This window comes from Dermacentor silvarum, chromosome 3 (genome assembly GCF_013339745.2).
Source record: "Dermacentor silvarum isolate Dsil-2018 chromosome 3, BIME_Dsil_1.4, whole genome shotgun sequence".
NCBI classification, from domain to species: Eukaryota; Metazoa; Arthropoda; class Arachnida; order Ixodida; family Ixodidae; genus Dermacentor; species Dermacentor silvarum.
The window spans coordinates 186,312,778-186,338,734 of NC_051156.1; the positions used below are offsets into that span (position 1 = coordinate 186,312,778).

Here is a 25,957-nt window from a genome sequence, read left to right on the forward strand (position 1 = left end):
GGGCCCGTGTGACTACCTATCGCAGACCCGCGCTTCTTTTGTGTTTGTGCGTTTGCTACAAGATGGCGACGACCGACGAATTGAGAAGCGGAATGATGAAACTTTGAGCTTTCAAACGATACCAAGATGGCGGCGCTCGGTAGCAGGAAATACGAGATATGTTTCCGTGAACTGCGGTGATCTTGCGCGATTTAAAGCTGTTCTCTCGCCTTGCGCACTGACGAATTAATCTTTTTCGGCTAATTTTAGTGCGTTTTCAGCCAAACCATTTTGATACAGCATAGATTAGGCGTTGCAGATACCGAAACGCGTGGTTTTCAAAAATAGATTTTTCTTGCAATTTTCGCGATCTGATCCCCGCGTCCCCCCTTAATTTAGCTAGTTTCAATTGTGTTTTGATGATACAAATTTCGGCTAATACGAATATTTTTCGTGACCTCGTGAAATTCGTATCGAGATTCCACTGTATATGCTCAATCAATGAAATGGCTACACATAAAAATCGAAATTAGTAGCATTTTTGGCAAGGAAGTGGTGAAAAGGAAAAGAGGCACACATCCATTTGCAAGCTTACAGAGCCCCTGCGGAACACAATTCTCGAAATCCAAAGCTAATAAAAAAATGGTAAACTTGGCGGTAATGCAGTCCCACTCAACGTGAAAGCTGGGGAAGTGCGGAGCAGTGATTCACCGGTGTTTCCCTTGTGTTTATCTTGTGTTTAGCTATTCTTTTCACTATGTTTGGATTAGCTTGCCTGCGCTGGTGAGCAACTTCAGTTTCTCGGGCGCGCACCGCTTGATCAGTCCTGTGTTGGCGCTGTCTTTCATGGGCGAGCGCCCGCTGTCACTCTAAGCGTGCTTGCTGCTTGGCGACCATGGCGGGAAACAGCGTCCCGAAGTGCGGGAACGGCTCTCTTTCAGCGCGCCCTAGCGAAAACTTTCCACTTGTGAGGCTATGAATCGAAAACGCCAAGCTGATACCGAAACTAGTCAAGAGAGGGCCTCCTGACTAGTTTCGGTATCAGCTTGGCGATTTCGATCGAGTTTTCATTAATTTGGGTTAACGAATGCGTTAATTCATGATGAAGTGAAATTCTACTCTGGAATTATTAGCGGCAACGCAGCCAGCTGTGGAAGCAGATGACAACTACGAACGCGGGTGCAGTGGAACGAGCGCGTGCCGACCACCTGTGCATATAAAACCTCACTTTTAAGGGAGCGTATGATGAATTGACAATGGCTGAATCGGTTAGCGTGGTGGTCTCGCAACCCGGAGGTCAGTGGTTCGAATCTACAGCCCGACGAGCAATTTTTATTTTCACGTGGCTTGCGAGTGAGAGTGTTTTGCGGTCACACCTTGCATTGTGCCCGACACCCACCCACGAGTGACGACATCCGAGGCCCCTTAAGAGCTCCGCACATAAAAAAACAGGTTATGGGGATTCTCATACCAAAGCAACACGCCGTCTGTGCGAGATGCTGCGGTGAGTGTGCTCCAGATTTATTTCAACAACCTGGGAATATGCATCTACATCTAAGTAGATGAGCATTTATGCATTCCATTTCCCATGAAAATGTGGTCACCATGGCCACAAAGTGAATCTGTGACCTCGCGCTCCGCAGCAGAATGCCATAGCCACCGAGCCATGCATAGCGGTGAGTTAAAGTTAATGGGGCGGTCTAGAAGAGCAAAAAAAAAAAAAAAATGCATATGGCATGAAAAATATGCGATATACAAGTTACTAGTTATGTATCGCATATCTTGGCCTGCGTAAGGTCCACAAGAATGAGACAGGTCCAGGTGCAAAAAAGAAAAAAAAAGAAAGAAAGGCAATGAAGTAAGACTAACCACATTCACTGCCTTCTTGTTGCAGAGCACCGAGTCGGATCTTGAGCGGTGCATCTGCAGGCCGCGCATATTCTCGTCCCTCTCCGGGGCGTACGACTTTGACTTGCGCATGCTGGAGTCGGCCTCCAGCACATCGTCACCTGTTTGGATGCCGACGGCCTTGAGAATGATGTCCATCTTCTTTACATAATCAGTGTGCCCAGAAACCTGCAACAAAAACAAGTTGGCCAGTTGCTACTCCTCCTACTTCCTTCAGTCGAAAATACTATGCTGCAATGAAAATCTAACAAATCAAGAAACTATGAAATTTGCGATAAAGTGCTTTTAGGTAATAACATACAACATAAGGGGCCAATGATATTCAGAGAAACAGAGGATCTAGAATCTGACATTTAGAAGAAGCTTTAGCTTGGGCACTCCCATCTACCGTATTTACCCGAATCTAACGCGCACCATTTTTTCAGAAGGAATCGGTACGAAAACTGCTTGTGCCTTACAATCGCATAAAAAACCGAAACTGTGTTCGCGGCGTTGGAAACAGCCTACCGTCAGAGCTGTCAGACGCAGTGTCACTGCCATCACAAGGTGGCGACACCGCCCAATTTCGTGATGGTTGCTGTGGGTACATCTTGTGCTCGACTACGATCTGGAACGGCATTGTCAGTCAATAATCTTGTACATACTATCACTTTCACGAGATTTCGTGCTACTTGGCACTGGATGCATCGCTGTACAAGACCGCCAGGGTTTCTGGCGCTGTGCCAAGCTCACTACCCGTGTACAGTGCCAGTCCGCACACTTCGACAAGTTCGGTGCAGTCGTGTAAAATCTCGCGACGGTGCCACTAGTATCTCCGAAAGCGATCGCCCGAGAATACCACCCCTGTGTGCTTGGTATCTGTCACCAATGAAATGCAAATGGCGATGATGCGGCGCTTTCTTTATAAAAGCTAATTGGAAAAAAGTTCTTTTGTACGTCTAGTTTTTTTTTTTTATCGTAGACGTGGGGGGCATGGCATACTGTTGTTTTATAAATCTGGGGCATGTTACATTCAGGTGCACTTTTATTTTCTTATTTTCTTGCTTTAAATCCACGAAAATTGGTCGCGCCTTAGATTTGGGGCCTAGTAGAATCGGCTAAATACGGTAAATAGATGGGAACACAGAAATAGTTTTTCTCAGCAACCACTGCCCCGATTTTGATAAGGTTTCTTGCATCTAAGAGAAGAAGTTGAAATCTAGTGACTCTAGGAAACGTATATCTAATTTAAGACTACCAGCCTTTATTGAAATATTCTTTAAATCTGTAAAATTTCAAGAAGCTCTAGTACCAAGGTTCATAACTCTAACTCAGCAATAAGAAACAATATCATAATTCAGTAAACTGCAGTAAACTAATAATACGTCAAAAAGCGGACAAAACTGGTGCAGTAAACACGACTCTGAAATATATCACTAGCTTGCGAGTAGGACTCTAGCAAAACTCTCGTAAGTAACATTTTGACACTAAGCCTTTTATTACACAAGTAGCATGACCGTAGTGCGCACTGCAAACAACACATAAGAGGACAGCACTGGTGCTGGGAGTTTTAACCACACAAGAAGCAGTTCATGTTTCCAGCACGAAAGACGAGCTGAGCTCGTCAAGTGCATACTTTCAAAAAACATGAACGAGGACCGAACTCGTCCGGTACTCTGCAGCCCTCAAGACTATTGGAGCTTGTCCGGAGCTCTAGGCTTGCTGTAAACAACACCAGATGGTACAAGGAGCCTGTTGAAGAGTGAAGTTGTGATTATAGACTCTTTTTTGTTGTTGTTGTTGTGTGGCCAGCTGTCTATTTCATAATTTTATCCTCCTTAAGATGAGAAACGCTTCGAGACATGCTGAAAGAAAAGAGAGCGTGGCGATTCAGGGAGCTCAGCTTCCTTGAGGGAGAATGATATGGTGATACAGTGTGCCGAGTCGAAACGTGTAAATAAGAAAACCCAAAACGTGCTGCAATGCCCATGTGTATACAGTGAAGTCCACCTTCGTTACAGCATAAAAAAAAAACCCTTTGTGAAATACTTAGCTTATCTGACACAAACTTTTGCTTCGTCTTGCTTTATGCTCAATAGACTCTTAAAGAGGCTCTGAAACACTTTTTGAACATAGTAAAAAAAACGTTGCTGATCTGTTACCAAGGATCCCGTGAACATGTGAGCCAAATATTATTGCACTGCATGCAGCAGGAAAATTACAATCCTGTGGCAAAAGCAGTGAACAGTAGCTCTCGCATCCGCAATGTCGACATTGAAATCTGACCAAAAGCAGTTGGCTGACCAACGCTATTGGCTGATTTTGTGATCACGAGAACATGCTCAGTAATTCATAATTGCTAATCTTGAGTTAAGTAAATGAAAAATATACGTCTGCAAGCTCAAAAAGACAGAAATATCATTTCATATTTGCACTGCGTGTAGCTGCGTCTGCTATGTGTGGCTTCCAAGATGGAAGCCGTGCCCAGCGGCATTCATGGCATTCATTCATGGCATTCATTCATGGCATTCATTCATGGCAGCGGCATTCTGCCTAGCATAGTCTACCGCAGCAGCCACAGGATGCCGCGACAAGCTCTTTCGGCGCTGCAACACTTAACATTTGGCAGGGGCTTTGCCCTCTTTTCTTCTCTGCTGTGCAACTTCTGGTGCTCTAGCAGAGATGAAACAAGAGAGAAAGCAGGGTATTGGAGCGATAACTCTACTTATAGTTGAAGGATTAGAAACGTTTTTGCAGCATGAGATTCGTGGGACGACGTACTTTAACAGTGAGTCCATTCTATGATTAGTTAAAAAAAGTGTCTCGGGACCTCTTTAAGGGCTGATGATGATACAGGCGGCATTCGCTAGAAATACTGACCACGTCACTTAAGTCAATGTTGAACATTCGTCTGTCATTCCACCGGATTGCTTGTAGACCAGCTATCTTCAGGGTTGCTGATGACGTTCGGTGAAGAAACTTGAGCAGCCAGTCTCCCCTAACAAAAGGAAAAAGAGGCATTTAACAATATTTGTAGCATGTACATGTTCAGCTCTCACACGGACAGGCATGTATAAAGTGAGAACAAGTCTGTGATGAAGGAACTATGGCCACAAGAATTGAATGAACATTTACTAACTCTAATGGAGGCAGGACAACTCAGTGCAATCTAGGTTCATAGGTTATTTTTTCAGAATATAACAGATCCGCAATGGACAGTAATGTGTTTGGTAAAAGTAAAAGAAGCAATAACAAACAAGAAGATACAACAAACATGAAATAAATACGTAAAAAAAAGAAAATGCTCGTTAAGGGTTAGGGGTGTTCTTCAGCCTCACCTAGCCGTGGACACGGCACAACTTGGAAACTGGCCAAGGACACTTTAACTGTTATGCTCTTCTGTAACACTTTCGGGCATTGAAGGTACTGAAGTACACTGTCTCACTTGCTCAAAGCAGACACCTGAACCTATCAGAGATAGAAACGTGGCCCTCAAAACTTACTGTTTAGAAGCGGTCCCCCTCTCAGAGACCGACCAAGATCGATGTTTCTTAGCTTCGTCAATCTGCCTAGAACTGGCATATTTAGCATGACACAACCAATGGCTAAGGTGTCGACATCTCGGACACACTTTCTCACATTGTGGTTTGGGTGAAAGTTTGTGCATCTGGCAGTTCTGTTTCAGTATGCGTACGGCAAAATTCATTGTGGTATATAGGTTGCCTGAATCATGTAGTGCTTGTGAAACAATGTTAGAATGCGTGCTCACCTGCAGTAGCCGTTAACTATCCTTCCCCCAACTACTCGGGCCATCGGTTTCCATTCTTCTTTGTGCGCTGGAACGGGGGCTCCGAGGAGAATTGCATCCTCAATGATTCCCTCGCACCCTGGGAAGCAAATACAGAAAAACCTCAAGCGAATGAAGCCATTGAACTAAATAAAAAACGAGGGCAACAGCAAAGTTCAGATCAATTACGCACGACAAGCAGAACCGTGCACACTTTTTAACAAACTGAAAGGGTGCTGGAAGACGGTGGCATTTAACGACTGCAATGGAACTCATTGGCAACGAACTATGCAAAAATCACCAGTAAGCTGGGCTAGAATAATGTAATGATTCTATTTCAATTCTTTTCCTTTTTCACACTCTGTCGGTGGTCTGAGTGGCACACCACCTGTACTGTCGCCAGGATCAGCCAGACAGGCATGCTGGATGATAAGAAAGGAATAAAATCAAGCAAAAGCAATCCTTATATGACACCGGCACTGAACAGCTTAGGGGACTCCAGTTTAGCTTCCCAGTGGAACAGTGCTCAGAAGTTCAATTACAAATTGCTTTGATTGTGCACAGTGGTTAATGAGATTTTGCCTTTTCCTTTTCTTTTTATCCCAGGAGCCTGGGAATTGTGAGGCCCTTTTCTGTGGCAAGGAAGCAATCATCACAGAATGGATAAAAACTGCAGATGAATGGTTGAAGGTTCTTATAGGTGCTATACGCAGTTTTTGCAAGTAATTTTTTATTTTTTTTTTGAAAGAGTTAATAAAGGTTGCAATCTCCTCCAGTACATTTTTGCTTCCTTCACTCCCGGTCTCCTTCTCAAGCACTGACCAAGAATAATGCTCCTTAGTTTTGGCAATATGCGAAGAACTGGAATATTTAGCACGACATGGCCAATGGCTAAAACATCAATATCTTGTACTGGTCTGAGTGGAAGATCTAAATACAACATTTTTGAAAACATTAACAGCACAGGAAAGCACCTCAAGTAATACTCAAAATCATAATCTAAATTTAACACACTTTTCTTTTACTCCGAATTTGGCTTTGAGCAGACCAACTCAGCCACCATGCCATTAAGTCTTGTGGTAAAGCCAACTTTTTCCTGACAAGAGTGTAGGCTTTACGAGTAGTCAGAGTAAAGTTTTTTGTCATGAGCCACCACAAATTGATCCTCTACATTATATTAGGAACCCTAATCCAAACCTGACATTGAATTTCAGTCCTTTTTTTTTTTTACACCAAATTTAGCCCTTCAGAATGACTCAGCTACCACACGACTAAGTTTTGTGACAAAGCCAACGTCTTGCTAAAAGAGAAGCACAGCTTTCTGTCACACGGCACTCTAAGTTCAATTTTTGTGAAGAAGCTTTTAACAATCACCGTAGTGTGAGCAAGAATTTCGCAGTGATAGGCATAGTGGCTGTCTTTTGCAAAGAGTGTGCTAATCTAGTAGGGCTCAGCACAGGACTGTATGTTATCTGCTGAGCCGGTTGGCTTGAGTGGAGATCCATGTAACAAAATGTTACTACTGCACCCGAGACTTAAGCCACAACTTAATGACATGCTAGCAACACACTCTGACCAACATTTCAACCATCTTCCTCACCTTTCCGCTTGGCCATTTCCTTGAGGCAGTAAAAGATGACACGAGCACCAAGGCTGAAGCCAATTAGAGTAACGGGACGCTTGCCCTATAGAGAGAAAAAAAAAGGCAAAATCAGGCTAATTATACGTGTAACAATCATGACACTTCCTAAAGTGGCAAATTGATTTCATGATCATCGCTACCTTTTCAAAACTTTCAACAATAGTACTATAAGAGATAAACAGGTTCATTCTTTTAGAGAAGCATAAAAATAAAATAAATAATTGCATAATTTCCATAACAAATAAGCTATGTACCTACAAATACCAATGCCCCACCCACCAGTTCTACTTTGTGTACCCCACCAGTTTCTCAAGTGCTAAAATGATGTGCAACACTTAAAGTGTGACAAGTAAGACATCATGACTGATGTGCAGGAAAGCCCTTGCATCACCAACGTTGGCCCAAGTGCAACACACTGCTAGCTTCTCGCAATCCTTGAAGAAATGGCGCAATGCAATGAGTTGTGAAGAGAAGACAGGAGGAGAGAACAACCTCTGCGACTTGCGGGGGCAGCATTGCAATTGTCGCATTATTTTCTTGCATCTAACAGCTTCGTATTGATTTTTCTCGCCGTATTAGGTCCTGACACATTCCTAAATTATCCACTTGTGAATAATGCGGCACTTCCAACAAATATTGACACAAGAACACTCCAAGACAGTGGAGGCATTGGATGAACTGACCTGCTGTCGTGCCAAGAGGATCTCGGCCAGATGCCTGCCCACTTCAGCAGACCTCCTGTTGCAAACGCCCCAGGGGTTGTCAATGACACCAGCCACCATGACCAAGGTGGCGGGCCACGTGATGGCTGTGATCAGACCTGTTACATACGATTCAAAGACACTGCATCAAACATCTCCAAACTAAGCTCACTGTTGCGCACAGAAAGAAACAGTGAATATACAAGGCGCACTATGGTGTCTTCTGTGTTTTCTGTGCCTGGGTCTTTTGCACTGAAACATTCTGAAATCTCGGAACTAGAACAAGCTTGAAGCCTCTATGTATAAGATAGGTCTTGAAGACTGACAAACTTTTTCAATTGCACGACAACTGAAAATTGACTGAAGGTGCAACTTGTAAAGACTCTAGCAGCAGCAAGTCTTGTGTACTATCTGAACCAAATCGCTTCAATGTCTCTCCATCACTTGTTGTATTCAACCATGCAAGACACATTTATTGCACTTTGCAATCTTCTATGCCAATTCAAAGTGGGCAAGTTCAAGGAGCAGCATATTTTTGTTAAGTTCTGCACAAAATTTCAAAAATATTCTACGGAGATGCATTAGCAGCTGCACCACTTTGAGATTAACCTTTTGGGGTGAAACATCAGCAGTAGGAGTTCAACTTGCACTAGTTAGCTAAGCATGGTGCAAGAAGGTTTTGAATGCATTGGCTAGTAGGGCAATACTGTTGCACACAGTTGGCAGCATGTAGACTGGAATATAAAGGACAACAATAAACCCTGTAGACCAACACTACTTATTCGGACAAACGTTTGCCCTGCTAAGTGAAGTAAGCAAGTCCTATTCAGTAAGAATGACAGGCATAATCACCACCTGAGTACATACAGAAAAGCTTGCCATCAGTTCCTAGTTATAGGGCATGTTGAACATTGGAGTGATCACAACAATTCAAGAACTTCCTACAAACACGTGGTAAGACAGCTTTCGTCTTTCTGGAAATGGTCACAACATTCGTGACATAGGCTGAATCTGATATACCACAAGAGTAAAGACGTGACAATTCTGATAGCACTGCAAAGGCTAATCATGGAAGGTACAAAGTAAAAACAAAACCCTTGTGGCAATATGCAGTCGTAAATGGCTACACAAACATGATTCTCAGCCTGTAGTAAAGAATCACATGTAAGCTGTAACACACAATAGGCCGGTTTTAGTTTTAATTACAGCAGCATGCTAACGACTGTGCTAACTTTTAATCCACTCCAAGACAAGCATTACTGGCAACTAAATACTCAAAGCTATGTAGAACACTTTTGTTTCGAGTCACGTGAAAGACCATTCATCTTACAGGGCCTTTTCACAAGCCCTGCCAAACTTGAATAGCCCTTTCAGTCACGAATTATAATAGACTTTCGATAAATGTATGAAATTTACAAATATTTATGCCAAGGCAATGCACGCTCCATTGAAAGCAAATCTAGGTAGTGGAAGGACTCCTTGTGCATATTATGATGACTCATTATAATTATAGAGTTATCGAATATCTGCTTAGTGATCAGTCAGTTATACTACGTTTCTTCATAAAATAAATTTAGTAAACCACTCGAATTACATACACAATTTAATTATTCGCAGCAAGCATTACTAGAAAGGAAAAAAAAGTTATTTCACAGCTGCTACCAAACCGCTTCATGTCGAACAGCCCATCAAACACGGTAGTGCCTTCACCAAAGCGGTCGTCTATAGTGACACATTGCACTCAGAAATAAAATGGAGGTGCGTTAGGTAAGCGGAATTTTCAAGTTACTATAAGCTTAATGTTCGCGATCTATTCCTTGACACCACTGCAGAGAAATTGCGAAAATAAGTCGCGTACACAAATGTGTACGCCGTGACTGAAGGGGATACGAGTTAGTTGGCCACAGGCGAGTTAGGCACCAACCTGAGAGGATGGTGTACTTGAGGGCCTCCTGTGCCGCCATGGAGACAGCAAAGCTGAACAGGTAGTCAATGGCGTGACCAAGCTCCAGCAAGTATGAGGACTCATAACGCAGCACATACTGCTCTCGCGAGTTCATCAGCGTGCGCCATGGCCTCTTCAGAGCACCTGCAAAGTATCAAATCTGCCAGCATTTTATTGGGCCCACTATCTCTGCATGATTGAATGTCATGAGGTTTAACATCCCAAAGCAGCATTCTGGCTATGAGAGACACTTTAGTGGGGGTCTCGAATTAATTTGGACTGCCTGGAGTTTTTTTTTTTTTTTTTATCAAGTGCACCTCAAGCACAATGCACGGCATTCTGGCCCCACTGAAATGTGGCTACAGCAGTCGGGGATTGAACCCCCGACCTCATGCTCAGCAGCAAAATGCCGTAGCCACTGAACCACTAAGGCTAGTCAATCTCCGTGTCGACTCAGCCTCTCCACAACGCCACTGCCTTCCTAGGTGACTGTTGTCAATGATAGCAAAAAAAAAATGTCTGACGATTATGATACTCCCTAATGTGAAATTTGAGCGCAGCTGTATACGCGTTTTCATTTTGCGATACATTAAGGCAAAGAATTTGACATTGAAATCACCGCACCGACTGGCCAGTGCCGTCTGTGCCTTCGCAGGAGGGGCAGCATGGGAACGCTGGAATAATGAGCAGCATCGGAGCCAGCTGTGGAAGATGACGATGAAGGCGCGAGCAATGGCATAAGCGCCTTCGCACGGTTATGCTGAGGGATGCCGACAAGCCAGCTGTGGAAGAAGCAGAGACGACAAAGGCTCGAGCAATACCATGAGTGCAAGAGGCAGTATGGGAACACTGGCATAACGAGCAGCTTCAGAGACAGCTGTGGAAGACAACAACAAAGGCGCGAGCAGTAGCACGAGCGCGAGGGGCAGTATAGGAACGCTGGCATGACGAGCAGCATCGGAGACAGCTGAGGAAGATGACAATGAAGGCGTGAGCAGTGGCACGAGCGCGAGGGGCAGTATGGGAATGCTGGCATGATATGCGGCATCGGAGCCAGCTGTGGAAGAAGATGACGACAAAGGCGCGAGTGCACGGTGCACTCTAAAATAAAAAAAAAGTGATTATTTGCCCTATGTCCAGATGTATATGTAAGCGTTAACACAGCATCAATGTGTATGTTAACAGAGGTGACTGGCCTTAAAGGGCTACTCTGGCGATTTTTCGATGTCCACTGACCTTGATAAAATTTTGATTGTATGTTCTCTTTTGCGCTCCGATTATGTGTATCGAACGATATGACAGCAAGTCGTTTAGTTTGCCTGAAAATGAATTTTACCGATTGGGTGCGTGTTCCCGTCTCAAGCCCACGAATGTCTTACTATTTACTGGCCACCCTGTGTTTGTTACGTCAGAGCCTACACCGCCACTTCGCCCAGAAACCGCAGAAATGACAAAGCTGGCTCCATTTTCTATGAGGCGACGTCCCACAATCATCGTCTTGACAGATGTGATGACCGCAGTGCTTCTCTGTCCTGCTGCAGCACAGTGAGTTGATCTTGGGGCTCGTCAGCTGCCTCGCGCGGCAGTGGCGGGTCAAAAGCTCATATTGTTGCTGAAATCGTCGTTGTCTAGTTCGAACAAGCTGGAAAAGTGCCCCGTGTCGTAACAAGACATTCGCAGCTTCCGCTTCTTTGGCAGTTAGCACCATGTGTACTGCGTGTTTAGCATGCCTGCTGCGTGTTTACATCACGGTAGTGTAGAATCTGACGTCATCGACTCATCGTGACGTCACATGAAGCAGCTACCCGTTTCAGTTTCGGTACCTTGTTTATTGGTTATTTAAAATTACTAATGAGTTTTTAAGCAAACTGAGCCACCCTACCAGTGGTAGGACTGTCAATGCCATTTGAAAATGACAATATCTTAACATGGTTAAAGAAACGCCGTAGTTGCCCTTTAAATCAAATGGCTTTCTTTGGTTATTTCAGATGTTGGTCGGTGATGGTTGGTGTTTGATGGTCAGACTTGGGTGAGGGAAGCTGAGGAAACGCGCCAAGGCAAAGGGCACATGCTATCAGGCAACCAATTTGCGGGGAGGGGCAGGAAGGAGGAGGAGAGGCTGTTGCTCACTCGTTCATTGCAGGAAGGCACCGAGGGAAACGACACGTGCTCTCAGGCAACCACGTTGTGGCGAGGGGTGGGAAAGAGGAGGAGGGGAGGCTGTCACTCAGTCGTTTGTTGCAGGAAGGAAACGAGGGAAAGGGCATGTGCTTTTGCGCAACCGAGTTGTGGGAAGGGTGGGGAGAAGGGGAGGCTGCTGTGGGAAGGCGAGGAGGGCAGGCGCCGATAGAAAGGGCGCATGCGCTCAGGCAACCGAGTTGCGGCGAGGGGCGGGAATGAGGAGGGGAGGCTGTCGCTCACTCGTTCATCATTAGAAGGCCAGGGAAGGCCCTGAAGGAAAGGGCTCGTGCTCTTAGGCAACCAAGATGTGGCGAGGGGCAGAAAGGAGGGGAGAATGTCGCTCGCTCCTTTGTCGCGGGTAGGCACAGAGGGAAAGGGCGCATGCTTTTGCACAAATGTGTTGCGGGGAGGGGTGGGGCTGTCGGTTGCTTGTTTGCTGCGGGAAGGCGAGGAAAAAAAGCGCATGCTCTTGCGCAACAGAGTTGTGGAGAGGAGAAGGGAAGGCTGTCATTCTCTCATTTGGGCTATTTGCTTACATTGACGATTATCATCGATGTTATCTGAATAATTTTTATTCTCTTCTTGTGCAAGGGTCAGGGGCCAGACTGACACATGCACCGCTCTGCGCTAGCAGTGGAATTTGTGATTGCCTTGGGCCCACTGTTCAAAGTTACTGAGAACAGTGCCGCTGGCACTTTTGCTACAGGGAGAAATCACATGGTGACAAAAGGGAGAGATCCACTTCCCCACAGGCCACAGCAAAAGAAGCCTGCCCCATGATGATGACACCATGCCTTTGAAAAGAGGGTTCAAAAGCCACCCAAAAAAGTCCTCTATGGTTACGGAAGTGCTCAGCCTTTGCAAGTGCAATTGCTCGACAGCATCTCACTGTGTGGACGAGATCAAGAGGACATTAGCTGGAAAACAACGACACGAATAATTCCTCTCCTAATTTCCAGGAGTCCCCCATGTGAACACCCACTTACCTAACACAGTGATTCAGCAGCTACAGCAATGCTGAGCATGATATTGTAAATTAAGTTCACACTGAAAATTTTTTGTAGAGAATTTCTGTAAAGTGCTTTGTATTTATTTGCATTCACCAGCTCATTTGCGAGTCATTATTGCGTTTTGCACCATACTACAAGGCACTGAGGTATTAGCGGTCATAGACTTAAAGGGGGAGAAAAAAGCTTCTTGACGTTTCATTTCATTTGGAAATGAAAAAAAGAAAAGTTTGAAGGTTACCTGGATCTTCGTCAGACAGCCAGCCTGATATGGCCAATGTGATGTGTAGTCCCTTGCCCTCAGTCAGTGAGTCAAATTCAAACTCCTCGATTTCACCGACTCTCTTCTTCATCTTGTATCCTGGCAGCAAAGGTATTGCACATCTCAAACACAAGTCACAACAATACCTATAAAGTCAGCAGCCCTAGATGAAACAGTGTCAAAGTATGTACAGTGTAAGGGTCAAAACACTGTGAAAAGTGTACCATCAGTGTCCAAACGTTGCAGTATGAGAGCTGTGCGAACAAAGTGAATTCCCCCGCCCTTTGAGCCTTCAGCCAGTAAAAAAAAAAAAAAGAAGTACACAACACTACACTCTTTGCCTGCACAAGTGCTGACAGCTAATCTGAAACCAGGCTGCTGTATCCTGGTTCTGGAAATGTTTCAAAGATCTCTGAAAATTTTGAAGATCTCATGTGCCATGAATTATCCCTTGAGGAACACCAAAGGGCAGTTACGTTATATGCATGTGGGAATTATTTGTGGCATCTCATACCACATATAATGGAATAAACCACATTAAATGTGACAATATAATGGGATAAGCTGCACAATAAACAAGTTCCTGTCCTTCAAGAGCACCAAAGAACAGAAAGGTTGGGAAACCCTGAAATATATATTGATGCGAAAGCATTATATGCCCCACTATGCGAAAATCCTGTGCTGTCGTCGGTGGCGTGACCAAAAGATCGTACCAATAATGGCCGACAGCGCGAAGAGTAAAACACGTCAAAAATGCTCGGACGGACGTCAAATTTGCCAAGCAGGTTTCTGTAAACAATATCAATTAATGGAATTGAAAAGAAAACTTGGTACATTTCGGTCTGGGTGAGAATCGAACACGGGCTTTCAGGGTGCGAGACAAGCACGCTTCCCCAACGCCACGGTGGCTCCCTGGTTACGGGTGACTAAAACTATGCCGAGTGGGTGCGTCATTGCACAATTCCCGTCACTGCTTCCGTCAGTGCCTCCCACATGTCAATTGCTTTTCAGATGTCATCAGTGTTGTGTCTACTGCGATGCGCTTTTGACGCTAAATCATGAGGGTATAAAATGAGGTGTGTCTAATGCGTGCGTCATTGCATACGTCACGTCACTCCCTCCCACGCGTCACTTGCTCTTCGAAACGGCGGCAGCTGTGAAACGTGGTCGCCCACAGAAGCACGCCTCAGAAAACGAAGCAAGAGAACTCCAAAAAATTTATTGTTCTGCAGCAAAATGGTCCGAATGTTTCCGGTATGTGGACAACCTACAGTATAGACCGCTTATAACGTAAGTCGCGGGAGTCGCGAATATCCGCACAATAAGCAGTACCGCACTATAACCAAAGCAACAATTTTCAAGGCCCGCACATATGAAAAACATGTGCACCGAGCCGCCACGCGTATGCGACAGTCGAGGAATGCGGCTAGAACGTTTGCATTCAAGTTACAGTCGAATCTCGTTAATTCGAAGCAAATCACGCGGCGACGCCTAAGCTTAGGGGAGACCCCTCAATGCCGCGCGCGAACGAAACAAAAAAAAAAAGGAAGAAAAAAAAAAACGCGGCGGAAATTTCACCCTCTCTCAAATGGCAAGGTCGCCGATTCTGCGTTACGCCGGAACATGCGTGTACGTGCCGACCACGTGTATGAACCCTTCTTTCTCCTTTATGCTTCCTCTACTTTCTAGTCACGTGTTGACCTTGCACGCATGCGGATACGGCACAGAGGGAAGCAGCGGCGCTGTCCCAGGCCGGCCAACGAAACTGCCCACGCCGGCAAACTCCACTTCCCGATAACGGCAGAAAACGAAACTTCGGGGAGCTGGCGCCGGGCCGGCTGGAGCGGTGGCGAGCACGCCCGGTGACAGTCGAAAGTGAGGGAGCTACGAGGGAGAGCGAGGGGAGCCGCCGAAGCGGCGGAGTTGCCCGAGGTGAAGCGGCGGAGTTGCCCGAGGCGAAATCCGCTTCCCTGCCGCCCTCCTCCCTCACATTCCACGGTCTCCACGTGCGCCCTTCGCCATGCTGTGCTGGCGCCGCCCGCTCCCTGAAGTTTCGTTTACTGCCGTTATCGTTCTGCAGTTACGCGGCCCTCGCTCGCTATGCGCGCCGTGATATTTCACGACTCGCACTCAAGATTCTGGTTGCAGCCTTACTGGCTGTTCATTCGCACCACGTGCCCTTCTCCTCCACTTCGTCTCTCTTTCTTCCTCGAGCACTCCTTGGGGCGCCCGTTTCAGGGGAGCGTTCGCCGTCTCCGCTGACTTCCGTACTCCCAGGCAGCCGCACTGTAACCGGTATTTTGTTTCCCGCAACTGCACTATAAGCGATATGTGTATACATGGAGTGCTATGGGAAAATTGACGGGAGTCTGAAAAGATCGCACTATATCCGGTCGTGCACTATAAGCGGTTACGTTATAAGTGGTCTATACTGTAATAAACTCCTTTCTGATCTTGCTTGTCTGCCAAGAATAAGAGGTTTAGGAAATTCATTCCATATAGATAACTGCATTATATGCATACAACATATGATGTAGTAGACCGTATACAATGTGGTTGATGAACACTAATGTTGGCAAGAACAGTGAATTTGGTGTAAAGGCACTGTTATAAGTGAACTGTGCTGCTGCACATATGAAGTTGCCAGCCTCATGCATTAGACATACAGGGCAATTCCCACAAACTGTATAACGCATAGGCAACGAAATCTACTTTTTAAGAACCACCCTTTTTCTGCACTGCACTGTCAGTGTCTAGGTGGACATTCTGATTTAGATCTCTGCGAGGTGTGTCCACCACATGACTGTATCAAGTGGCTCTAGTGAAAGCAAAGATTTCATCAGCGAAGGCACAGACACACCAACTGTGCTCTCTCTGTTGCCCATTGGCAGTAGATAGTTGCAGAGGTATGAGCTCACTGAAATCACCACCTTACTGCATCAAACACAGAAAGCATGCTACAACTAGACAAGATGCACTAAACAAGCGAGTCTGCCAAATTGCTACTGCTCACGAGCAAAAACGAACACTCCCAGGCAGTTTGACAGCTCCGTTTTACAGCTACATCATCTATGCTACTACTGTGGTTCCACACTGCCACACTGGACACATTTGTACACTACTCGCATCTAATCATGGAGCATCAAATGATCTCAAAAGCCAGAAGGCATACGACAGCACTGTCCCTATTTAGGACCATTACTGTCACTGATGGAACCAGCTGTGCTACTTCTGCTGCTCAAGCCAATAGAGAGTTTTAGAATTGGGGAGCCAAGAAAATTGCAGGCCACAAGTACACATGCACAGAACTCAAGCCAGTCTTGGTTTCTTGTGTTCGCGTTGATTAAAGACCCAAAAATCGAAAACTAGCGCGGGCCCCAAGCTGTCTTGGTCTTAAAACAGCATACTTAATTCATAGTACTAACACAATGATTACGTTTGATGCATTTTATTGTTTGCCCCTTTTTGCTCAAAAAGGTATTCTGTTCGTTTTCACTTTTAAGAAAAACTTTTCTTCTTTCTTTCTTTCAAGCACCTTTTTATTTTCCCCACTGCGGCGTCCCGAGCGCTGTATGCGTTTTGCCCAATTCTCAAACTCTGCTGCTCCTCTAAACCCAAGAACAGCCTACCCAATGCGGCTTGGGGACCCAGAGTCTTGGGTCCCCAATTCTAAGACTTTTTAATAACCGTGCATTGCTGGAGGTCAGTACAATCAGTGCTGAAATGAAAATAGTACAAGCCCAGGCCTATGCATTACGCAACATTGCAATATGAGATCAGCGGGGCTGAATCTCGCTTTCCCTTACCTGTGAGTCCGGCCCCAGCAATACCAATGAGCGAACCTATGACTGCAATGCCAGTGGCAGAACCCAAGGCTGCCGCTCCAGCGCCCCCTATGATAGCCCCAGCACCAGCAGCCATCAGTGGCGCTGCTAGACCTCCTGTCAGGCCTGCATGCGCGAAAGTTCAGTGAATTGGTGGCAGCTATGCCACGGCTCTCTTGGGTCCCCTTTGCACAAAAAACAAACAATAATAGTAAGATCAAAATATACATTATCACACAATGGCACTAACACACGTAATACCTATGAAATTTAATAAGTCGAGCCTCGTTAAAGCTTCTATTAGACTTGCATCCAACATGAAAATACCTCCGTATCCAGTATCCATATAAGTATATATTCGTTACATGTTGATATCAGCGAGAAACAATTTAGATTTACTTCATTACAGCCGATATTTCAGCACATCTGTGCTCATCATACTAAGGTTTGACTGTGTAGAAAAAGGAAAAAGCGAAGACAATCAGCTGAATTCAGCAATTCGTCAAGCTTTGAATTCATTAACTGTGACACTTAAAGTCTCCCACAGTGGACAAAGCCATTTCTCTATTTGTAATCTTCTCAAAAATGATTTTAGGATACCAGCGATGCCATGGACGGACATCAAAACGATTAGTGGAGTGAGCCCACAACAGCTATCACTGTAAAATTACAGCACCATACATCGGACCAGTTTCTGTGCCGTTCACATACCATACTGCCACATACTACAGTTGAACCCACTTATAACAATATTCGAGTGCCATGAAAATTCCACCGTTATAACCGATAATTGTTATAACCGGGTTGCATGAAAAAAAAAAAAAAATAGGGGAATGGCGGAGCTGTTGTGAGAAAACTATAATGGCGGGGAGGCCAGCACCCCTCCCCACCACCTTCCTCTTTCCGGCTGCTGATTGTGTTGACTATAACTGTTCGACTCTGCTTCCTGCGCGCTCTGATCACGTGTAAAAAGTCGCAGCTGTCGGCATTCAAGTATGACACTGCTATAGTAAAACTTCGTTAATACAGATTTCACGGGAACGAAAAAAAAATAACCGAATTAACCGAACGTCTATTTATCGAGGATATGAAGAAAACAACAAACAAATGCTTTCTACGTCAACACGCTTTTATATACTGAATGAATCAACAGAATCCTGTTTCTATTTTTGCACAAAAGCAGTGTGGAAGCTGCAATTCTCATCATCTCGTGAATGATTAGCGTTCGCAGCGGCGAAGACCTCCCGGCTTCTGTCATAGCATGGCCACGGTGCGCGTCTTCATCTGAGACACGCTTTTCATTACCGCGCGCACTTCCCGATTATCTTTTCGCCCCTGTCGCCAGCTCGCCGCCCATCACGATGTAGACGGTGCTCTTCATCCTCGACAGCTTTGCACCAGTCAAACAGAAACTATTGTTTGCCGCAATCACGGCCGCTGTCGAGGCGATTATGGACGGCGACCTTACGGTTCTGAAGCCAGTCAAAACGAAACTATCGTTTGCTGCAACTGCGGATGAAATCGACACGATCATGGATGGTGACTACGCAGTCATGAAGGCACGCGCCCAACGCCGTGCCATGCGCGGCGGTAAACGCAAGAATAAAGGCTTTAAAGGCACAAATAGACACGAAGCGTTTCGGCGTTGTCATTCCAGTATGATTTTCACTGATGACCATGGAGATGCAAACTCCGTCGCTTCGTTTCGGTGGACGCTAACACCATTTTGGCTATATTGCGTTGCACATTTGCGGCGCGCCGCCAGCCCAGCGCTATCAGCACAGTTGACGTGGTCCATTCGTGTTTCGGAGGGTGGCGCGGCGTAGAGCTATGGGCGTAGCACATTCGTGTTCGGAGGGGTGGAAGGGCAATGGGACAGATGCGTGCGAGGCTGGCGATGCGGAGAAGGATAGAAAACAGCGCGCGGCGGCGTGCAACGGCTCAATTTTTTTCTTTTCAAGGAGTTCCCATTCCATTCCCTTTCGGCACGGACACCCAGTAGCCAGGCTTCATCGTTATAACCGATAATGTGGCATGGGGGCATTGTAATAAGCGGGTTATTTCACCATAGAAAACATACAAAAGTTGACGGTGCAGCAGCTTCTCATTGTTATAACCGATATATTGTTAAAACTGGTATCGTTATAAGTGAGTTCGACTGTACCACAGCATGATACATGGCTCTTCATACGCCGATTACATTAATTTATTTTCCCAGTACGCTAGTCTATTTGCCCATAAATTGCGTTTATGCAGTGTGCATGTGCAATTCTGACAATTAGCGACAATGACTGGAGTCGCCAGTGTAGTCCTCTCCAGGTCTTTCACAAAGCTTGAGCAATGAGTTGACACAGACAGTACAATTGCCACTTTAAAGGAAACAGAAAAGGAGTGAGAGAAAGACTCGTGGCCACAAAATTTGGCCGAAATCTGGCATTCATAGCCAGATGCACCAATTAAGCAAACGTAACATTAAAAAAAAAAAAAAAAACAGGGCCACATCACAAGACTGCGACAGGCTGCTTGCTTACAAACAGGACCTGCACAGTTGTATGCCATCGTTACCGATGAAAACAACGTAAACATCAAATGAGAACAATTTTCAGAGGACACAGTTACATTTATCCATAAAAGAAACACACTGTCAATGTTCAAACACATTGTTGGAAACACAGGGTCAATTCCCCGCCAATTAGAAGCAAAAACAGAGCGTTGAATTTTGATGATACAAGCCACAACTTCACATCAAGAAGTGAACTGAATGAGGAAAAACTGTGGCTAAGCACGCAGAAACAAGCTCATGTACTATAGCAAGAAGGAACAAGCTGCAAGAGGAAGGCCAGCAGGTAATGATACTGACCAATGACAGCGCCTCCTCCAACAGTTGCAAGACCAATCATAAGGAAACGCTTGAGCTTCTTGTTGCGCTGACGTTTGGCAATTTCCTTCCGCTCTTCTCTGAAACAAAGGAGCCAGTAAAAAAAAAAATTTAGAGAGATCCGTGTAACTTTCAGTTACTTTGCGTCACAGAAAGCAAACAGCTGACCGTATGGGTTGGCCCCTTTCACCTTGTTGCTCATTTGCAAGGACAATAAAGGAAAATGTTAAGCCGAGTTAGATCGATAGACTATTTGTTTAGAAGTATATCATCGTTTTCTGTGTGCCTATTGACGACTTTGTTGCATAGAAAATTGCCACCAAGGTTCCCACTGCTGCCTCCTCAATTTGAATCGTCCACACCAAAACCAACGAGTTGACATAATCTCCACGTGACCTTCCTCTTTGCCGCTCTCTGTGAATCAGTGGTTGCTGATGTCGCATGAAAGTTACCATAATTGAAAATGGATGGCGCCACTCCAATTTTCCATGTTTGTCATTTCGTCGTTTACAAAAGCTCTGCTCTCGCTGCAAATGGTGAATTACAGAAGCCTAATCTTTCAATCTAGCTCGAATTAATATTTTCATCCAGTGTCCCTTCAAAAGTGCCTCGTTCATAGTGGCATGGTACGGTGAGGGGCATCGTAATAAAATTCAATACAATATAAGTTTATGTTCTTGAGAAACATGACAAAATGAAAAACTTCGCTTTGGCAGCTTGATGAGCTTTTCATCTCCAATTACAAGACTAACAGTGCAGATGACGCACATGGTTTTACATGATGAAATAACATCACACACACACAAAAAGAAGCAAGAACAAATCAGCAGATGTGAACAAGTGCATGAGCGACAAAGCAAGAAAGATAGAGTTATACAGTTGTGTTAAGTAATGCATGTGTCAGCATAATTACATAATAAGCGGCAAAGTTATACGCATAATTTTCTTAATCTGGTTCTCCTTGAAGAACACAACGATGAATTATTCATTACAGTAAAAGTTCAGCATTTTTGATATTGTACTCTTTTTGTGTGTTTTAACTGTACGCCATAATTCACTTGAACATGTCTATTCCAGTACTCTGAGCACAAAATGTCATATGTGTTTCATAACTGTTGTGTTCATTGAGAAATAAATATGGAAGTGTTCTTAAGAAGCAAGTGTAATGCTTTTGCTCAGTGCACAACACCGCAAAAAGGTGGTATTTATATAAATTACTTGTAGTGATGATTGTAGTGATGATGTAGTGATGACAACTACACAAAATGATGAGCACGGGCAAAAGAACTTCTTTAGCTTTGGTAAAGAAAGCAAGGTTGGTGTACAAAAGAGTGCTGTCTGCAATAAAATGCCAACATGGCACAAACCTTTCCAATGGCAATAAAAAAATTAGTGGTACACTGAGGTGAATCGCCGCTAAGTTGAACCTTCTTATAACGAAAATTTGGTGAGTTCTTATGTGTAAGTATCACAATAAACCTAAACTAAATCCTAAGTAAATCAAAAGCACTGTACGTCATGCTTTGTACGGTACTTCCACTTTAATAACCAAACCAAAATTGCTGGACTAAACATTTTATCATATGCAGCAAAGCAAGTTTCTAATCGTGCATATCTCAGAGTTCAATTGTCTTCTTGCACCGTAACGTGGCACCACCTACAGGTAGAAGTTAACATCAAACTTATGATCGTACTTGTAACTATTAAATGCCACATTAACGTTTCACATTTCTAATGTAATTTGTAGCAGAAGGAAAGGATATGTGATTATCCCGGGCCTTAAATTTCACGGAAGTTTAACCCTTCAAGACGCTGTGTACCCAATTGTGTACACAAAGAAAGTGTGTCAACAGCAATAGCTTTGATGAAAGTAATGGTACTTAAAATATCTCGCTTACATCTTGAAACTGTTCTTATTGGAATCATATTGCAAATTTGAATAACGGGTTCAAAATTTTTTAATAAAACGAGTGGGAAGGTAGACGGTTGTGTGTACTTGCTCGGTGCGAGTATGTTGTTGTATGCAGTGGGTGTACTCCTTTCATTGCTTTTCAAAGTGCATTGCATCAGGCATAATTTTCAAGTGCCTGGATGGGTGCTTTTCAAGCCTGCTAGACTTAAAATAGTTCATGTTCTCATATGTAATGTTCCTGTAGTGAGTTTTTGCATGGAGTATATGTTCTGTAAACTTGACAAAACTCTCTAAAGAATTGAAAATTCCTAATCTATTCTGCAGCTGTGTGCTTTTTATGATTCTGAATATGCAAGTAATGTGGTGAAAGTAAGTTTTCAGTCAACAGAATTCATTGGTATCTGAAAGAGTTAACGACAGAACATTTTTTGCACTGCTTGGCCATTTGCGTGAACCCACAGTTAACACATTTACTCTAATTTTCATTTCTATTTTCATAACAGATACACAATACGAGAAACAAAAATTCCTTTTTAACAATTGACATTACAGTCAGACCTCGTTATAATGAAGTCACATCCAAAACGAGAACATATTCGTTATATCTGATATTCATTGCAAGAATATACTCGTTACACGCTGGGATATTGGCAAGAAATATTTTAGGTTTACTTCGTTATTTCTGATAATTCGTTATATGCATGTTGGATACACTGAAGTTTGACTGTCTTAGGAGGTTCAGCAGTACCATGCTACACAATATATATATATATCAAAACATTGAAGGGCTGTAACAAAAGGGGGCACCCAGGGTGAAACAAGACCAGGCCTCACTCTGACTGTTCGTGGACTTCCTGGGACAGCATTTCGACAACAGACTCTTCGTACATCTCGACGAGTGACCGGGAGACCCGGAGCCTCCAGGCCACGTAAAAGATGAACACGCGTGTTCGAGCATCGTACATACCTACAAAAACAGTCATTAATATAAGTAAGTCACAGAAGCAGCAATGCAAAAGAAATGACACGCATGCTCAGAAGTACTTCAGGCAAGACGGACGATGCAGTGCAAGAAACACTACTTCAATGGCGCTCGGTGACTACACAAGACTTCAATGCTAGTGAATACATTTCAGCGAGCAAACCACATGCACCACACTGCACACATCACGTGGAGGTTGAGGATTCAATGCCCGCCATAGGGCAAAGTGGCTCTTCCTCTGCTTCCATTGAGGCATACAACAAGTCATCTTTTTTTTTTTTTGTAAGATTCTATAAATTTGCTAGGTACCCCCAAACCATACTACAGCAAAATTTACATGAGCAAGAAAGTCGGGAAAGCTAAGGAGCCCTCTTTGCTGATCAATGACAGCACCAAGAGAGAGAGAGAGAAAAGAAGGGGGAAAGGTAGGGAGGTTAACCAAGCACCATACTCTCTGAACTAGTACTTGGGATGGACAAGAAATTGAACAGGGCTTTGAAACATTAACCAGCGTCTTCCTATACTTGAGATTTCCCACTGGCTGCGCTGTGTTTGCGTCAAAAATACAATCTTTGAGGAGACGGTCGTATGGCTGAAATAAAGCTTTGGGGGAAAGCCAACATACGGAACTTTGTAAATTGCCTATTAAACTCGCTCAACTTCCGACAATGTCACAGTTTTTCGAAGTGCCTAAAGTTTACCTAAATTAAGTTCTTTTCTTCCTGTTTTCAAGGCATGACTGCGCATGCGCCTGCACATTTTGGATATAAAAGAGCAACACCCATTCGTGCCTTTCAGTTCTCATGTCCCTCTAAAGCTTCCAGAGTTCTTTATTCTTTCCTGCCCAACTTGCACTGTTTGTGGAGTAGCTCGTGTTCCTTAAAGGGAAGCTGAAACACATTTCAAACATGGTAAAAAAGACATCCCTGATCTGCACACAATACTGCATGAACATGTGAGCCAAATATCATTTTGCAGCATGCAGAAGGAAACCTACTACCGTATAGACTCGTGTAAGGGCCACATTTTTTTTTCCACAATTTTGACGAGGTGCGGCCCTTACAGGGGACCCAATTTTGGTCAAGATAGTGCTGGCACGGCCAGCAAATCACGCACACCCAGGATTCCCAGACGTATTATTGCATCAAAGGTCAACGCGCAGCTCTCACCATCTAGTAGCGGCACGCCGTAGTACGCAGTGCGCAAAATTTCGCTGATGTGCACGCGTGGCATCGGGAGACCGAAGGCGATTGTTTCTCCATTGGCAATTTTTTTTCCCAAATTTTTGGCTACCAAGTTTGAGGTGCAGCCCTTACACAGGTACAGCCCTTACACGAGTCTATGCAGTATTTCACATAGTAGATTGCCTGCCCTCTCCTGCTTCTTTCGATGCCCCCCTTTTCTCTCAATTTCAGGGCAATGTCGACAATCACTAAATGAATGGCGACAGGTCATAGAGACCAGCTATTGGGCACACGGATGCACACCCATCCAGATTTTCAAGAAAAAGGGGAAAGCGGCAATTGCTAAAGCATTCTGCCCATCCTGTCATTGATCCTTGCTCAACTCCAGCCTCGAAGGGTTACCATAAGTGCACAGTGGAAAGAAAGACAAAGAGAAATAAATAACGAAAAAAAAAGCGATAGGCAGGGCATTGCTATTAGTGCCTCCTCAGCTGAGAATCAACTTGCTGAGGGGGAATGGGGAAAGTAAACATTTCACTCGTTTCATCTCGGTTCATATCGGGTCTTTTTCAAAAATTTATTCGGGTATATATATATATATATTCTTTGAAAGGTGTCGCACCAATTTCAGTATGTCGCTCAGTTTCAAGAAAAGGTGTTTCAAGGTGATGTTAACTCCTAACTCCCCCACGTTAACTTGTTAAAAAAAAGCATATCTTTCACTATCAATAGGTTACTACAGCACGTGCACAAACATGCAATGTCACAAGTAGTAATATCGATAAAAGAAATACATGCTACTGCAACCTGTCACACCTGTAGCCAGTCCTGTTTTTGAAGCAGGTAAAAAGAAGGGGAAAGAAAGAAAAGAGACATGTCAAAGACAGCTAAAAATTTGCATGATAGTTGAGAGACAGCAGAGAGTTACCTAGGGCACGACCCAATGTACCAACTTAGCGAGTACTAGAAAAGCTAGACATTCGACGTCTGCATGCTACAAAAAACATTTACCGATGTGGCTTGACAGAGTCACCCTTTCTCTGGGAAAATCAATCTTGGTCTTTTTCAACATAGCCAACACATACAGGTATTATGGTTAGCGCTGCTCTTAAAAAAAAGGTCTATGCATTCCTGCAGTGCACCCGATTTACAATGAAATGAAATTGAGGGTCTGATCGTATATCAGTGCAGCAAACAAGTAGCAACAAAGACGAGCATACCAACACTGCCTTGCTGAAATTGAGGGTGCTAACAAAGTGGGCCTTGCATTGTACCTTATTCACTTGAGCTTCTCTGACCAGTAACTTGCACTGTCAGTTGGCACATACGGCAATTACAGTTTAAATTGACACTAAACAGAAAAAGTATGTTGAGCTGTAGTATTAGTAAATTAATCCTCTACAACACTAATTTTCTACAAAATAAATAAATAAGAAATATCAAAAAAAGAGCCACTCTTACTGTGAGATGACGCTCGATAAGTGAGTAAAGTTGCTAACATAAGGCGGGTGGCAACGAAGATTTAAAGTTAATACGCCAGATCGCAGTGACGTCATGAATTTTGACTGAGTCTGCTCGAGCCTAGTTAATTTTTTATCAGTAAAGAAGGACTAAACCGTATTCACAAGAAGCCAGCAACTGAAATGAGCAGCTTTCGAGAACATTTACGGTGCCACAGGGGCACAAATATGAGAAGATGCTTCCAAATCTGCATTGTAACAATGATGTACTTAATAACAGCACTTAGGTTCCGGCACAGACTTTGGGAAATGACAGCACTGCTGTC

The 25,957-nt window shown here is 44.2% G+C and overlaps 1 protein-coding gene across 1 annotated transcript in view; it reads right to left on the bottom strand.

Annotated features, from left to right (window-relative positions):
• Window positions 1–25,957, bottom strand: part of LOC119446247 (transmembrane and coiled-coil domain-containing protein 4) — a 50,472-nt gene that overhangs the window by 16,665 nt on the left and 7,850 nt on the right. Inside the window, exons 5-14 of the mRNA XM_037710631.2 lie at window positions 22,840–22,972; window positions 20,076–20,173; window positions 17,198–17,341; window positions 13,371–13,490; window positions 9,921–10,085; window positions 7,979–8,115; window positions 7,254–7,338; window positions 5,636–5,753; window positions 4,747–4,864; window positions 1,849–2,055 (exon numbers count right to left, since the gene is read on the bottom strand). Coding sequence (XP_037566559.1) covers window positions 1,849–2,055; window positions 4,747–4,864; window positions 5,636–5,753; window positions 7,254–7,338; window positions 7,979–8,115; window positions 9,921–10,085; window positions 13,371–13,490; window positions 17,198–17,341; window positions 20,076–20,173; window positions 22,840–22,972 — 1,325 coding nt within the window. The remainder of the gene's footprint in view (window positions 1–1,848; window positions 2,056–4,746; window positions 4,865–5,635; window positions 5,754–7,253; window positions 7,339–7,978; window positions 8,116–9,920; window positions 10,086–13,370; window positions 13,491–17,197; window positions 17,342–20,075; window positions 20,174–22,839; window positions 22,973–25,957) is intronic.